This window comes from Anabrus simplex, chromosome 1 (assembly GCF_040414725.1).
Source record: "Anabrus simplex isolate iqAnaSimp1 chromosome 1, ASM4041472v1, whole genome shotgun sequence".
Lineage (NCBI taxonomy): Eukaryota > Metazoa > Arthropoda > Insecta > Orthoptera > Tettigoniidae > Anabrus > Anabrus simplex.
This window is the reverse complement of record NC_090265.1, coordinates 978,600,630-978,617,696: the sequence shown is the minus strand read 5'-3', so window position 1 is coordinate 978,617,696 and position 17,067 is coordinate 978,600,630. Positions and strand designations below refer to the sequence as shown.

Genomic DNA, 17,067 nt, shown 5'->3' with positions numbered 1-17,067 from the left:
AACAGGAAATCGAAGAATTTATGAAGATCTTAAGATTTGTCGTAAATAATATTTTCTTTAACAGCACGGTTAGCACGGTTTACCAAAAAAAAAAAAAAAAAAAGGTCTAGCTATGGGCGACCCTCTATCTGGGATCCTAGCAGACATTTAAATGGATTCTATACAGCATATGAAGATTTTACCACAAATAAAAGGCATATGTTTGTGGCTCATATTCGTGGATGATACGTTCGTAATTATTGACAAGGATATCACCAGTAGTGACGAGATTTTAGATCATTTAAATAAAATTGACTCTAACGTTAAATTTACTAAAGAAGACGAGATGAATAATTCCTTAAATTTTTAGACATAACGGTCACACGTTTTCATAATTTATTCGATTTTCGTATCTTTAGAAATCATACACACTCTCCCGCTACAATTAATAATACCTCCCTACACCCTAAGGCCCAAAAACAAGCCTCATTCTATAGCTTGATTTATAAAGCTCTGAAAATTCCTTTCTAACAACTTAAAGGCTGAATTGAACTATATAAGAAATCTTGTACCGAGTTCGATAGCGGCAGTCGCTTAAGTGCGGCCAGAATCCAGTAATCGGGAGATAGTGGGTTAGGACCCCACTGTCGGCAGCCCTGAAGATGGTTTTCCGTGGTTTCCTATTTTCACACCAGGAAAATGCTGGGGCTGTACCTTAATTAAGGCCACGGCCGCTTCCTTCCCACTCCTAGGCCTATCCTATCCCATCATCGCCATAAGACCTATCTGTGTCGGTGCGACGTAAAACAAATAGCAAAAAAAAAAAAAATGCCAACTGACATGGTCAATCGTCTAATCAACAAAGTTAAAACTAAATTATCCACGAACCTCCCCCAGACAAGCCTTAAAAGCCAAATTCGCTACATTTACTTTTAATAACCCCGCCATCCACCAGCTCACCAATACCCTAAAGAAGCACAATATTTATATAGCTTTCAAGACGGTCAACACCAATCAAAACATATTTCTTAACCACAATAAGGTCAATTTCAATAGCAACATTTACTCAAGATCTGGTGTATATAGATTAACATGTTCACAGTGTGATTTTCATATGTGGGCCAGACTAGGAGGAGCTTTTCCGCGAGATACATGGAACACTACAACGCCTTTAAACATAATAAGTACTCGGCCATGAGCCAGCACATGACTGAGACAGGACACCACTTTACAACTATTAAAGAAGGATCTTACTATAATTAAATGTATCAGTAAAGGAAAGGCAATGAACGAAATAGAAAATTTACACATCTTTTTTACCAAACCTATAATAACAACCATAATTTAAATGAGGTTATAGAAAATAAAAATACTTTATACGAATTAACACCCAAATTAATACATATCGTGAATTCACACCAGAATAAAATTCCAAATCTTTTTAAATCCTCTCATCCAATATTTCATCCACCAAACCAAACGTTAGGTCTACCCACACCACCCCTATTAACGCCCCTCCAGTAAGGACACAGGCGCCTAAAGATCAACGTAACTCCTCCCCCCCCTCTAAATCCCACCCCTTCTTCACCGCACAAGTATAACACCAGGAATAGAAATGTTAGTCAGGCAGGAGCTACCGGAACAGTCAGATCTACTTAGCACTAACTTGACAAGTAAGTTTCTTTCTTCTCAACTGACATATTAACTAGGTACTTGAAGTTTCTTGTCAATACGCGTGCTTCAAAATACTAATTTTAAATTCTCTCTTAATTAATTACAGACAATATCCCTCTCAAAGGCTAATAGTCACATCTACAAGTAGGCATTTCATACCTAATAGTGGTCTATATCTCAATAATTCTTCTTTCTGAATTTTTTTACCAATTATCTGATGTCGGCACTTCACGTGGATTTAGCCTATCATTACGCCCGGATGCCCTTTCTGACGCCAACTTTAGGCATGTATGGAAGGATGTATTGATTGCTGCATGTCTCTCTGGTGGTTTGTGAAGTGGTGTGATGTATTTAAATGAAGAAGTGTGTTTTAATATAAACAAAAGCACCTAGCCATCGAGTCATACGAAGTAACCAGACGTGGTTTAAATACCCAACTCTACTCAAATCGGATCCGAGACCCCCGGAACCGAAGGCGGGGACGCTGAAATTCAGACAAGGAGCATGACTCTCATAGTACCGTAGGCCTATGAATTTTGCACAGGACATGTTACTTATGTGCAAAAGCATAGTTATATTGTATTGTTATTACACATTAATTCAAATAAAATTTTAAAGCTTAAGCAAGAATCTTTTATTAAAATAATCTTTTTTTGGTTTTATCTTATTGATTCCGTAAAAAGCCGAAATCTATATTATTATTATTATTATTATTATTATTATTATTATTATTATTATTATTATTATTATTATTATTATTATTATTATTATTATTAATAGCCTATTTTTGCGTTAAATGGCTAAATGGTTAGCGTGCTGGCCTTTGGTCACAAGGGTCCTGGGTTCGATTCCCGGTAGGGTTGGGAATTTTAACCGTAATTGGTTAATTTCCCTGGCACGGGGGCTGGGTCTTCATCATCATTTTTCATCCTCATCACGACGCGCACGTCCCCTACGGGAGTTAAGTGAAAACACCTGCATCTGGCGAGCCGAACTTGTCCTCGGACACTCCCGGCACTAAAAGCCATACGCCATTTCATTTTTTTTTTTGTGCGTATACCAATCATGAGTTCAAAAGTACGTTGAGGAATAAGACCGAAATGACGGGCGGAACTGGCTGCATTGTAAGTACGGTAACTAAAGATGCTCCATTTAGAACTATTTCATCACTGTGTATTTTAAGTTCGTCTGTATTACTGTTTCCACAGAACTATCTCATTCCCTCTGGACGGCAGGTTGAAGTTCGGCCACGCACTGGGCCTTGTAGCGGTCACATGGGCCTGGACCTTGCCCTTCTCAATCCTTCCACTGCTGAAGGTGTGGGGAAGATATGTTCCTGGTAAGTAGGGCATAATAGTAATAGTTATGATTAGGGCACGATTTTCGATGACTTTGCTTATTTTTCTTAGTGATGTAAGGGCGAAGTTCTGTTATACATAAACGCTACTCATTTCAAGAGGAGTGACAGGAAACCACTTTAATAGGATTTTTATTTTATTGTTGTATTTTTGCCATTTTCTCGGACAGTTTTTTTTTACCGTTTGTGAATAATGTCAAGGCCATTTTAATGAATAATCAGGGTTTTATTACTTTTTAGCTGCTTGTGATGCACCATCATAAAACATTAACACAAATTAATGTTAACAATGTAAAAGTAATTAATTTACTATTCTTGGAAATATGTGACAATTTTTCTCCTCCTATATATATTTCGAAGTTGGACTGGTTCTACAGCAGGCATGTGAAGGAGAGTGCCTTCGGTCGCATGGTGAGGCTACCTGGTGTTGTTCCGTTTTTCTTTTTAGGTAACTTAATTTTTAATCGATTTTCAATTAATAACGTATTATGATTCTCTATCAAGGATTAATTAGTGCGGAGGAGAATCTGACTAATAATTAACTTTCACTGACTTTCTAGAGTCTATAGAGATATTGAACGTTAGTGCACTTATAGCCTAAATATTATTTAATGAAATTAACCCCGCGCGGGTGGGAGTGGTAGAATGCATGCTGTCTTAGAAATGCCACATGATAGTAAGACTTCTTGAGATCTTTCATATATTTTCATTTTCAGTTTCATTTCAGGGAGAAATTAGTTTCGTCCTGTATGCTCTAAACTCCACATGAACGGGCTATTCGTAAATTAACTTCGCTGCATAACAACCAAAATACGAGTCTGCTTCTGCCAGTAGTGAAATTATAATACCAATATAAATGGTCCGTTATTGGACATTATAAATTTTCCAGCTAACTCATTCCTAGTTGCCAGCGTTTCGCCTCCATGTGCTAGGCTGGGCTCATCAGTTGGTACCTAGCACACCTACCAAGACGCATGGCGAGTGCATTCCGTGGAGGCCACTGCGTAGGTTAATTGTAGCCACCGGCAGTGCCAATGCACTATGAGAGACTTTGTCTCATTACCAAAAAATTGATGTCTGCTTGGCCATCAGATGATATAGATGTTGATTTCCATAGGGAATCTGAAATATTTGTTCCAAATGAGTAAATTTATAATACCAATATAAATGATTCGTTATTGGACATTATAAATTTTCAAGCTAACTCATTCCTGGTTGCCAGCGTTTCGCCCCCATGTGCTAGGCTGGGCTCATCAGTTGGTACCTAGCACACCTACAAAGACGCATGACGAGTGCATACCGTGGATGCCACTGCGTAGGCTAATTGTAGCCACCGGCAGTGCCAATGCACTATGAGAGACTTTGTCGCATTACCAAAAATTGATGCCTGCTTGGCCATCAGATGATATAGATGTTGATTCCCATAGGGAATCTGAAATATTTGTAGTGGTGGTGCTTGTAACTAGCACACCTGTCAAGATGCATGGCTAGTGCATATATCATCTGATGGCCAAGCAGGCATCAATTTTTGGTAATGAGACAAAGTCTCTCATAGTGCATTGGCACTGACGGTGGCTACAATTAGTCTACGCAGTGGCCTCCACGGTATGCACTCACCATGCGTCTTGGTAGGTGTGCTAGGTACCAACTGATGAGCCCAGCCTAGCACACGGGGGCGAACCGCTGGCACCCAGGAATGAGTTAGCTGGAAAATTTATAATGTCCAATAACGGACCATTTATATTGGTATTATAAATTTACTCATTCGGAACAAATATTTCAGATTCCCTATGGGAATCAACATCTATATCATATAGTAGTGAAAAATCTCAAAAATGTATATTATTGGATTTTATTAATGGTGGTGGTGGTGGAAATGATAACTGTTAAAAGAGGAAGTAAAAGTGGCTTAACATCCTCTCTTGACACTAATCAGAGGGGACAAATGAAATTCGAAGAAAAAGATATCGGAAAAAGGAATGGATGGGGCAGGAAGAGTCCTAGACCAAGCATAGAGGTATGGAGAGAAGAAGAGTTGATCAAGCCACTTCAAACAGAGAAGATGAAAGCGAGTAAATAGAAGCAATGCCAGACTGAGCTAGGGCGCCGTGGTAGCCTAACCGCGCTCCCTTTCAGTTGCATTTTACGACAGGCAGGGGAAATCGTGGATGTAGATGTGGTCGACGGACCAACGCTTTTTTCAATTTAAAATAACAATTTCACTCGGTTGTACGAAATATTTTATTTCAATAAACCTATCGAGCACACACATCAAAATTTCAGTTGTATCGAATCAGAATAAGCAGTATTGTTTCTGTGTTTATTGTCACGTTTAGTGTAAAACTGAAAACAATGCCACACTCTTAGTCATCGTGAAGATCGTATTAAGAGTAATTACTTCCGTTCCGTACAGTCAGCATCACCGGTTCTTTCGGCATGTAAGTAACAAGTTCATAAATTACCGAGCTCGATAGCTGCAGTGCGTCCAGTATCCAGTATTCGGGATATAGTGGGTTCGATCCCCACTGTCGGCAGCCCTGAAGATGGTTTTCCATGGTTTCCAGTTTTCACACCAGGCTGTACCTCAATTGAAGCCAGGACTGTTTCCTTCCCCCCCATCCCTTTCATATCCCATCATCGTCATCGTCGTGTCAGTGCGACGTAAAGCAACTTGTTAAAAAGGTTCATAAATTTCCTAGTAGAGGGAGAAGTAATTTTTATTTGGCGAAGATAAAGAGATTCTAAAATAAGTAATATGTAATTTGAATACTGAGGTATGACTTGCTTTCTACCCTGTGGGTGGAGGTGGTGGAATTCATCCACGTGCCTCCACCATGTCGTAAAGAGGTGATCTCTAGCTCTCAACTTAAGTGGTGGATTGGTGACCACAGCCCCCCTAGCTAAGTTTGGTATTGCTTACACTTACTTGTGCCAAACTCCTAATTTTCAACTTTCCCATCTAACCTCCCTTGGCAGGTGCGTATTTTCCTTGCATGCAAGGCATTCATTGCATGCGTTATGATAGCGTAAAATATGTCTGAAGTACGATTTTAGGTTGTTTCAAATCAAATAATATTAATTTCATCTCTCAGAAGTTCAAAAGTTCCGCACAACTGCACTAATTCCGTTGCTTGACTACATGTGGTGCAGTCTCCTCATCTAATCCACTGTAAAAAGAAAAAGAGAGCAAATCACAGACATATAGACTGGCAATGAGCAGCAGGATTCTGAAGCCGGAAGCGTGCGGCCACCGCTATCTTACGACACTACACTATCCCAATGCTTTAATGCAAAATAGTAGTCGAAACGGGAATATTGGACAGGATATAATTAAAATAATTAAAAGCAGATCGAAATAATAACAATAACATTGATTAATTAGACCTATTAGGTCCTTTATTTTACTGCTTAAAGAATAGAAAGACTGGTATAGAAATTTAACAATGGTTAAAAATAACCAACCTGTTTTAGACCGATCTTTGGCCAAATTTATCGCCATTCAACTCTCTTACAGCATGATTCACACGTATTTTCAGGTTTGTTTTTTAGTCCAATCCTCGTCCAGTCCAGTTACATACAACTGAGCTGTGACTTCATTTGGTATATTCTCTTTCATGACTGAGCTTAAACCATTACGTGTATTATCTCCGAAATACATCTCAGTAAGTTTGCACACATTGACATCTTTCGTAGGAACATACAGATTACCTCTATTCTGGAAAGAAATGAATGAATAAGGATTTTCGAATAATAATGTTTTATGTTATTTGTTTTACGTCCCACTAATTACTTTTACGGTTTTCGGAGACGCCGAGGTGCCGGAATTTGGTCCCGCAGGAGTTTTACGTGTCAGTAAATGTACCGACACGAGGGTGACATATTTGAATACCGGTATCTTTAAATACCTCGGAACTGAGCCTGGATCAAACCTGCCAAGATGGAGTCAGAAGGCCAGCGTTTCAACCGTCTGAGCTACTCAGCCCGGCTAAGGATTTTCTTTTTTTACAACAGCTTCCTTACAAGTATCACATTATAGAGAATTGGCAAACATCTTTACCACAAATCCTGACATATCCTTCCACTGTAATTTTAACATTAATTTTGAACTCCTTGTAATATATCTTTAAAGATAAGAAGAGATCGAGACCGCTGTTATTCAATTACTAACACCAGCAAAACAAAAACTTAACTTGTAACCTGATGTAGTAACATTATTATTTTTATTCTTTCTATTGTTATCATTAGGCCTTATGCCGCACTCCAGCTCAAGGGGGCTAACGCCAACAAACATACATTGGAAGGAAGTGAATTAGGCATCTTTAATCGTAAATTGTCCGGCTCCATAGCTAAATGGTTAGCGTGCTGGCCTTTGGTCACAGGCGTCCCGGGTTCGATTCCTGGCAGGGTCGGGAATTTTAACCATCATTGGTTAATTTCCCTGGCACTGGGGATGGGTGTATGTGTCGTCTTCATCATCATTTCATCCTCATCACGACGCGCAGGTCGCCTACGTGCGTCAAATCAAAAGACCTGCAACTGGCGAGCCGAACATGTCCTCGGACACTCCCGGCACTAAAAGCCATACGCCATTTCATTTTTCATCGTAAATTTAATTGCATTAATAAGTAGGCAACAAGTGTACATGAGCACAAGTACGCCACTTACCGAGGTATTGAAACTCCTATTCCTTCCTCATTCTTTCTTCGTGAATAGAACAAACCACGCCCAAACACTACGCGGGTATTCATCATTCTGCCACAGAGTAGTGTTCCGAAAAATTAATGTGAAATGTATATAAAAACAACATAAAACAAAACTGCACGTAACAAAGTAACATGATGTTTACAGTGAATCTGTAGTGACGTAAGTTGGCGGCGGCTGCAAGTTTCCGGCTTCACTAGCACCAATACTGCGGATACTACTACTACTACTACTACTACTATGAAACGTTTTCATTCCTCCCTTGAAGGGGGAGGCGGGCCTCTTAGACGATTACGCCGTCTCCCAGGCCGGGAGATTTGTTACGGTGAAGGAGATGTGCGCAGAAGGTGAGGGGGTAAGCGGCCGTGGCCTATACTACGAACTGTCCCGGCATTCGCCTTAGTGCAGGAGAATGGAAAACCATTCTCAGGACAGCCGACGGGCGAGGCCAGGCGAGAAATGCAGCACTATGCCTCAGGCCCGTCTCCCGTATGCAGAGGCGTAGAGCCACGGTAGAGCTCGGTTGGCCGGTCAGAGTACAGAGCTTATGGAACAACAACCCACTCTGCATCTACCGACGGCGGGATACGGCGCTGCCGGTCTATTTAGTACATGTCTGTGGAGCAAATGGAGAAGTTAAGGACGTAACGCATTCAATCTTAAGATTTTCTACAAGTGTTGAAGAACTCTATCTCTCATAACTAAAACTCAGTCCATGATGAACTCAGTCTGTTTCTCTTGAAGATTTGTGATAATAAGTATTGTGATTGGGTAATGGCTTTTCAGCAGCGCCCAAGAAAATCCTAAGCAGAATAATAATAATAATAATAATAATAATAATAATAATAATAATAATAATAATAATAATAATAATAATAATAATAATAATAATCTTAAGATTGCATTCAGTGGCAGACATAGTTCTGAAACCCACCGCATGATGTCACTGCACTTGAATCTTTGTCACCATTCACTTGCTACTCTCTACCAACTGTTAGCAACTTGGAGGAAGTCGGTATGTTCAAGGTAACGTCGAGCGGGAAGCATGGATTGCCCCCTGGCGACATGAGCAATCTTCGGTACGGACCCCATACGGCTGCTCCATGTTCCAGGACTGGCCTTACGACGATAACCAGCCCAAAGCTGTTTGGAGGTTTTTAAAAATTTACATTCTGTTGCTGTTAATCCATTCAAAGAGTTGCCAGTGTTTCTCTGCCTTATTCTAATGCAGAGGTAGAAGGTCCTTTCAGTCAGCTAACTTGGTGAAAATACAATAACGATGCGTAACTGCACGTCAGAACTGCTTCACGCCAAAATCTCTTTTATAAGTGTTAGAAAGACCTGTTATACATAATTATGAATTCTTTGAAAGTGCCTTGCGTAAAATAGGAACCTCAGCTGCATATTCATATTCCAAATGCAACGACACTAAAAGAGCAACCTGAGTCTTCTCATTTTAAATAGGTATGTTGTAGTTAATCATTATTCATGCTTCATTATTCTTCCCATTTAGACCTAGTTCACAAAATTTCATGTAGTGACATTACCCAAGTAGTAACTTTAAGGCAGTTAGCAACACTGGATCTAGCAGCTGCCCAAGTTCAGTACATTCAACCCAACATATACTTAAACTGAGCAAATAGGTATATTCAATTTACAGTAGTATTGGCTTTCTTGCATACACAAACAAGAAAATAACACAAATTTTAATATCATTCTACTCGTAAGGGAGTTAAGGTGGAGAAAAAATTCCATTCGACTGAGCACAATTTAGAGGCTAATCTAAAACAAAAGTTAGGGCATATAAGCTGGAATAGAAACGTTATTAAAACGCAGAATGTCATTTCATCAAATAAAAAGAGAATTTTTCATATTCCTTAGATCACGACAAATACAATAAAATTAATTTGGAAAGATATGCAAGTACCAGGCTATATCGTCACTGCATATGAAAATATTGCTATGTGACAATGTTGTCGAAGAAGTACTGACACACGACAGATTCGAATCATTAAGAACAATAATTATTTGATAGAAATTTGCACAATATTGAATCTTAGATAACTGAAACTTAGAGGCCAGATTTCTAAGCTGAAATACTTCACACGATTTTTTCTGGGCACCACACGATGATCGCAAGATATTTTTGGGCGATTTTCCTAAAGAGCAATTCAGTAAATTGATCGAAGTCTATGGAAAATATTTTGATATAGTACGACGTAAATCGGAATTGAGGGCAATGCTCACTTCTGAACACTTCCAAGATAACATTGTGGCTCAAATACAGAAGTTCCTCCATAGTGGTCTTCCTGAGCTTTATAAATTGTGCATATTGATTACAACGATTCCCGCTATATCATCATCTGTAGAACGCTCTTTGCCGGCCCCAAAGCGAATAAAATCTTTCGTCCGCAATTCTCAAAGTCAGAGTCGTCTGTCTGCATTAGAAGTGATGTCTATAGAAAAGGACCTTCTTGTTGAGTTTAAAGCACGAGAGGAACTCTACAGTGACGTCACCAAGGAATTCCGAAAAAAGAATCGCAGGGTCGAGTTCACACGTGTAATTAGGGTGAGTAGAATTGGAATTTACTAAATACATTGTGCTACTGCATGGTTATTAGTCGCATGCCTCCGCGGGGAATCCAGGATACGCCACTGTCCGTTGGTCAACTCTTGTTCTCTTCTGACTCCGACAGTATTAGGTTTGCGAGGCCTAGGGAGTCTACTTTCACGTAACCCTCCCCTTTCTTTGGTCGCTGTCTTCATTTTTCGATGCTTTAGATCTCTTTTATTTTCCCTCTGATTAGTGTTAAGAGAGGGTGGTTGCCCATTTGCACTTCTTCTTAAAACAATAATCTCTATAACCCCATATTTAAATCATGTTCATAAAAGGAATAGGAAGCTGTTCCTCTGAAGATCCAAGATACGAATCGTAAGACAAGTAGCAAGTTATACTGAATAGGAGTATGGTTTATCACCGATTTCTCTTCTCTATTACACTTACTCCAAGCATGTGGCAGGATACTCCCACAGAATCTGTCGTGTTTCTAATAACAATTATAAATTAATTTACTATAGATCTCTCCAGTGAAGAAGGTTATCAGATAGTCTTACACTCACAGGTACATCTGTGGATGATCGTAAATATTACGAATCTCAACATGAACCACCATCACCACCACCACCACCACCACCACCACCACCACCACCACTACCATTTCATCTTATTCGATGGAGCCTAGCTCATTGAAAACATCAAATATGACAACACTGTGGGACGTCATAACATATCTACTTTTTGATCTTAACTCTATTGTGTTAACAGAGGGTTTCCTTACCACTTGCTCCTTTGATTACTTGACTGAAGACGAGGACACCCGAGTGTTCGTGGGTTCCATCTTCACCTGGTCGTATGCGTTCCCACTGACTCTCATCGTCTTCTTCTACAGCAGGTTATTCAACCAAGTGAGAGTGCACGAGATGATGATCAAGGAACAGGTATTTCTTCCTGTGTATCATTTGAACTAGGACCACAGTCTCACATATCCATAATTAGCTGTAAATGAAAATATAATATTTCGTGTCAGGAAGTAAGATTGCAAGTCATGTTATATCGGGTCCTCATAGTACAAGTTACTCATTTAATTTTCAACAGTTGGCAGAAGAAAACGATTATTAAAAAATGAAAATACAATTTTCTGAAATATGTTGATGTAGGCCTATAATTACTCTGTTTTTAAAACTTCAAACATATGTCCTAAAACGCAGCTCCTCTTGACTTATACTCTTTATCCCTGGCACGAAATATAATTATATTATGGAACTAAAATTGTGCTGATACTGAAGGTTTTAATTTTGTTCTGCTCTAGGCAAAGAAAATGAACGTCAAGTCCCTGCAGAGCAATCAAAAGGATGACAAATCGGTGGAAATTCGAATTGCTAAGGTGGCATTTGCCATCTTCTTCCTGTTTTTATGTTCTTGGACTCCTTATGCGACCGTAGCTATCATTGGAGCATTTGGAAATAGGTAAAGAATTCTCTTTTTTTCCGATATTCCTTTACCAACATCTTAACCTCTAAATGCACCTTTCAAGTGAAAATATTAAAAACCACATTACACAGTGTAAAAAAGCTATTTGTAAACATTCAAAGGACTGATGACGAGAGAAATTAATCAGTCACAATAGCAGGTCTCTACTTATTTAGACCATTAAATTGGTATAATCACACTGTACCAATTTACAATTGATTCTGCTCTATGTGGTATGCATTCTAATTTCAGGGCTATCTTGACTCCTATGTCCACAATGATTCCAGCATTAACGGCAAAGATTGTATCGTGTATCAACCCCTGGATATACGCCATCAACCATCCCAGATATCGGTAAACTTGTACAATTAAGATATATTTTAAAACTATTTTCCTTTAATAATAGAAATACTGTAGAAAATGGATTAAAGATTATTAATAAGTATACTTTCATGAGATTGAAACAATCTATTAATCTCTGAGAAGGCTGGTAATTCATTCAGATTAGATTTCTTTCTCATGTTGAGGACAATTGTGTTTTTTTTTTTACAATTTTGTTTACGTTGCACCGACACAGATACTGTAGGTTTTATGGCGACAATGGGATGGGAAGTGGGAAGAAACACAGCCGTGATCTTACTGAAGGTACAGTCCCAGCATTTCTCTGGTGGGAAAATGGGAAACGACGGAAAACAATCTTCAGAGCTGCCGACAATGGGGTTCGAACTCGTTGAGAACATACACGAGCACAGTGTAAATGGCGATGAGTTATTTTATTGCTTTATAAGCACTCTCAGTTATAATATCACGATTGATGTATTCGGTGATTGATTATGCAATAGGTATACGACGTACAATTATAACATTTTTTCCTGTAACCTACTGTTACGCTAGTTCAAAATTTGCACTTTGACCTTCTTGTTTAAATTTTTCAGTATTTCCAGGATATTTTCCGGAAGTATGAAATAATAACGTGACTGTAAGATTCACAAGACATTAAATATTCTGAAATTTGGAGTAGTATCTCTTTTTTAAGATGTGGGCGAGAAGTAACTACTAGATTTCCAATCTGTAATACTGAATTTTGACGACATTGAAAAAAAAAAACAGTTTGCTGAATTTCGTAAAAACGAAACAATTCATTTTAACCATACAGTCTGAGGAGAGCTTATTATTCATTACTCCATTGAGTAAGATAGTTTCATTCAATTATTAATAGGAATAAAGGGCTGCATTTTATGTGTGAATTTATGGATGCCTATCATGTGTATAAGAAATAAGTAATCGGGGTTAGAACGGATTGGTTTTGAGAAGGAAATTCCAGCTCTTTGCTAGCAAATGTTCAAAATTCATGGAAAGGGTCCGGCCGCTGCAAGAGAAGATGATGAGAAAATGGAGTGAATCTGAGAGAGGATAATAATTGGGCGTTACTAATTTGTTTATGTATTTTTACTTTAATTCAGTTTATATGCTTATTACCGAGCGACTTAGCCGTGCGGTTAGGGTCACACAGCTGTGAGCTTGCATCGAGAGACAGTGGGTTGAAACCCCACTGTCGGAAACCCTAAAGATGGTTTTCCGTGGTTTCCCATTTTAACACCAGGCAAATGCTGTGGGTGTACCTTAATTAAGACCACGGCCGCTTCGTTCCCACTCCTAGCCCTTGCCTATTCCATCGTCGCCATAAGGTTTGTTCGTGTCGGCGCGACGTAAATCACATTGTATTATAACCAACTAATTCAGTTTACACGTTTGGAAGACAGATGAGTTCGGATTTTCCATCGAGCATCTGTAACATGCTTTTTTTGTTTGTAGTTTTATATCATATTGATGGTCATCCTTCATCATTCTAATAATATGGCTAATTACAAATACCTGTATATGCTCCTGAAATACAAGGTTTATCAAACAAATTAGATTAGAGATTAGTACATTGGGCTATAACTACAGTTCCCCAGTCCATACAGTATGACGTATGTTATTAATGCTCCTGTATTAATTACTATCACCGGGCGAGTTGGCCGTGCGCGTAGAGGCGCGCGGCTGTGAGCTTGCATCCGGGAGATAGTAGGTTCGAATCCCACTATCGTCAGCCCTGAAAATGGTTTTCCGTGGTTTCCCATTTTCACACCAGGCAAATGCTGGGGCTGTACCTTAATTAAGGCCACGGCCGCTTCCTTCCAACTCCTAGGCCTTTTCTATCCCATCGTCGCCATAAGATCTATCTGTGTCGGTGCGACGTAAAGCCCCTAGCAAAAAAAATAAAATAAATTAATTACTATCTTTACCCGTAGCTTCGCCCGCTCAGTCAAAGTTTCCAACATAAAAAGAAAATATTTCAAGCATGTTGGATAGGATTCAAATGTATGACATCCAGCGTGTTGAAAATGCGGGGACAGATTTGTTGCGAATGACGATAAATCGCTTTAAATACAATGGCAGTATTACGGGCATTATATGCCAATATGGGTGGTGAAAACTACTTAAAACAGACTCCGAACTGTGAGAGCATTGGAAGAACGTACAGTAATTATGATGCATCTTAGGAGCCACACGTTGAAACAACAAACAAGCTCACATTGATGTCATACAAGGGCGGACACATACTGTATTTTTTTTCTTTACTTTTCCGCTTACTGAGTACCCTCCATACGTCTGCTATATTTTTTTAGTATTTGTACATTAAACATTTAATTATAATATTATTTAGTAAAAGAGTGGAATCCTTCGAAATTCACTTATATAATAATCACACACAAAGTAGCATAAAAACGATGTGAAATAAAAGGAAAGTAACTCATCTGTTCAGCACAGCAATGGCACACAACACAGAGTAGGCACTACACCACCTGTATAATATATAGATGTCGTAACTTATTTTAGCAGAATTATATTTCCTTTAAAATAAATTCGCAGCACAAGGAATATGCTTGTTCTTTTAAAGATTAAATTCTTTGAATAATAAGTTCATTTCTTAGAAATTGTTGGCACATAGAACACCTGGAGAGACCTGAAAAGAGGTGTTACATACCGTACCAGGCTTCGTACTTCGTTAACACAATTGTACATGAGAGTCAGCGCAGTTCCTGGCAAAATTTTAGGATGTTCTATATGAACTGCTTGGAAGGAAATTTAATTCTAAGCACATTCGGTAGGCTCTCCCTTTTAATAGGACTAAATTATTAGACAGTGTGTCCGGCTCCATGGCTAAATGGTTAGCATACTGGCCTTTGGTCACATCATTGGTTAATTTCGCTGACACGGGGGCTGGGTGTATGTATTGTCTTCATCATCATTTCATCCTCATCACGACGCGCAGGTCGCCTACGGGAGTCAAATCAAAGGACCTGCACCTGGCGAGCCGAACATGTCCTCGGACACTCCCGACACTAAAAGCCATTCGCCATTTCATTTCATTAGATAGCGTATTCGCATTTAAGGGTATTATACTTAGCCTACATTTTCCTCTGACTTGATCACATATTATTTCTCTGAGTGTCCCCCGTAAGAGACAACGTGCCTATATGTTATTTTAGGTCACACATTAATTATGTGAGAACTTGAATCCAGATGGATTGAGTCATAAGAGATGATAGTTCCACAAACAACAAACCACATTTTCACATTGCTTCTAAGGAATATACTTGCATACATATGAACAAAACCTGTACTTTTCTCCTTTCTTGATAAGACGGACAATTTGCGCATTATTTTGATTTTTATATTGTAAAACATGCGTCGAAACACATAAAGGCATATTTTCATGGACAACTGTTCGAACTGTTCTTGGTTGGATCCATATTTAATAGGAATAATCATCATTTAAACAGCGTATTGTCTTTTAATGATCCCATGCATTCACTTTAACTGATTTGCTTCACATATTTTTTCGCTGAATGACTACTTTAAGAGACAGCTTAATGATAAGCAGCCTGTAAGTTACTCCAGTACGTGAAAATCCAGATGCATCAACTCGTCAGAGATCCAAAGGCGTTTTCACATTTATTATGTTCGTAGTGATTCTGAAATATATGTGCATTATGTACTTGCATATACCTTTGATTTAGTTTACTTTTTGTTCTTGTTGTTCGCTATCTGGTCCAGAACCGTAATTGCATCAAAAGTGAAGTTATTTCCTTCGATTTTCTGGACCATGAAAGGAGACATAAATTAACTATGAACGAATGGCACCGAACAGCCGAGGTTGAACCCCGGTCATTGTACGTGGGATATTTAACATTATATTTGAAGTCACGTCCCTGTGGTTTCTGTTCCGCGTGAAACTGAAGTTCTCGATGCTAGGATAATGTTATCAACAGTTACGTAGAACTGCAAAATTGCTTATTTATTTGCTCGCTCGGTGGCTTTAACTAGGATTTTGATCTAATAGCTAGAAGTATGTTTAACGCATTTCTAGATTTATAAATTCCTGTTTATAGAGTTGTACTGTTCCTGTTTGTATCAACAACTTATCTTGCTGAGGCATCTGTCCTCGTTGATCTCGTCTTCCTTTGTGCGCAGTGCGGAGCTGCTGAAGAGAGCACCCTGGTGCGCGGTCACACAACTGAACTTATCCGAGACGGCGTCTGTGGCGACGGAAAACACCGTTGAGTCCTAGTAAACCAGCACTCACCTCTAGATGACGACCGACGCGAGTCTACGGTTTTGTATTTCCCTCTTTTAACTATGTATACATTTTCCTTGATGACTGATTAGAAAATAAAGCGTTCTTTGCAAGTCCAAACAAAAGCTGTCATTAATTCTCTTTGACCCTTCACTATAGTTTATTATCTCCTCTATTTATTATGACTCACACCTTTCACTGGCACTTCAAAATGTTACAAATAAACAACAAACTATCTGACTTCCAATCAATCAAGCTGTCAAATATGTAAGGTTGAAATTTCCCATTCCTTTTGTTTGCAAAACATTTTGGTCATTTCATTACAGAATGCCCTCGAAGCATATCCAACTGCGTGGCATGGCATCTGTCAATGCGCTTTTGCAAACGGAAGGATGATACACACGAGGAATAACATTGTGACTTCAAGGTGCATTTCCCTGCATTTTTTGAAATGTTAAACGTGTGGTTCATTTGTTTAAGTTCCGGACTTTGAAGTGCAAGTTTGGGTGTTCAACCTTGATCTAGAACAGTGACATTTAAAAGTTTAATTGGAATGTAGACGGGAATCCTTGGAAACAAAATTTCCGTCAGTTATTGTTCGCTAAAGACAAATAAAAGTTAATGGCGTCAAACACATACTATTAGTTGTATATTAATGTTATTGCATTTACGTCCCACTAAGTACTTTGACGGTTTTCGGAA

The 17,067-nt window shown here is 38.9% G+C and overlaps 1 protein-coding gene across 1 annotated transcript in view; it reads left to right on the top strand.

Annotated features, from left to right (window-relative positions):
• The window catches only part of LOC136875326 (opsin-2), a 29,344-nt gene extending 12,854 nt beyond the window's left edge, over window positions 1-16,490 (top strand). Inside the window, exons 4-8 of the mRNA XM_067148877.2 lie at window positions 2,862-2,992; window positions 11,037-11,209; window positions 11,581-11,738; window positions 11,994-12,095; window positions 16,263-16,490. Of these exons, the coding sequence (XP_067004978.2) occupies window positions 2,862-2,992; window positions 11,037-11,209; window positions 11,581-11,738; window positions 11,994-12,095; window positions 16,263-16,359 (661 nt within the window). The 3' untranslated portion in view covers window positions 16,360-16,490. The remainder of the gene's footprint in view (window positions 1-2,861; window positions 2,993-11,036; window positions 11,210-11,580; window positions 11,739-11,993; window positions 12,096-16,262) is intronic.
• The last annotated feature ends 577 nt before the right edge of the window (window positions 16,491-17,067 follow it).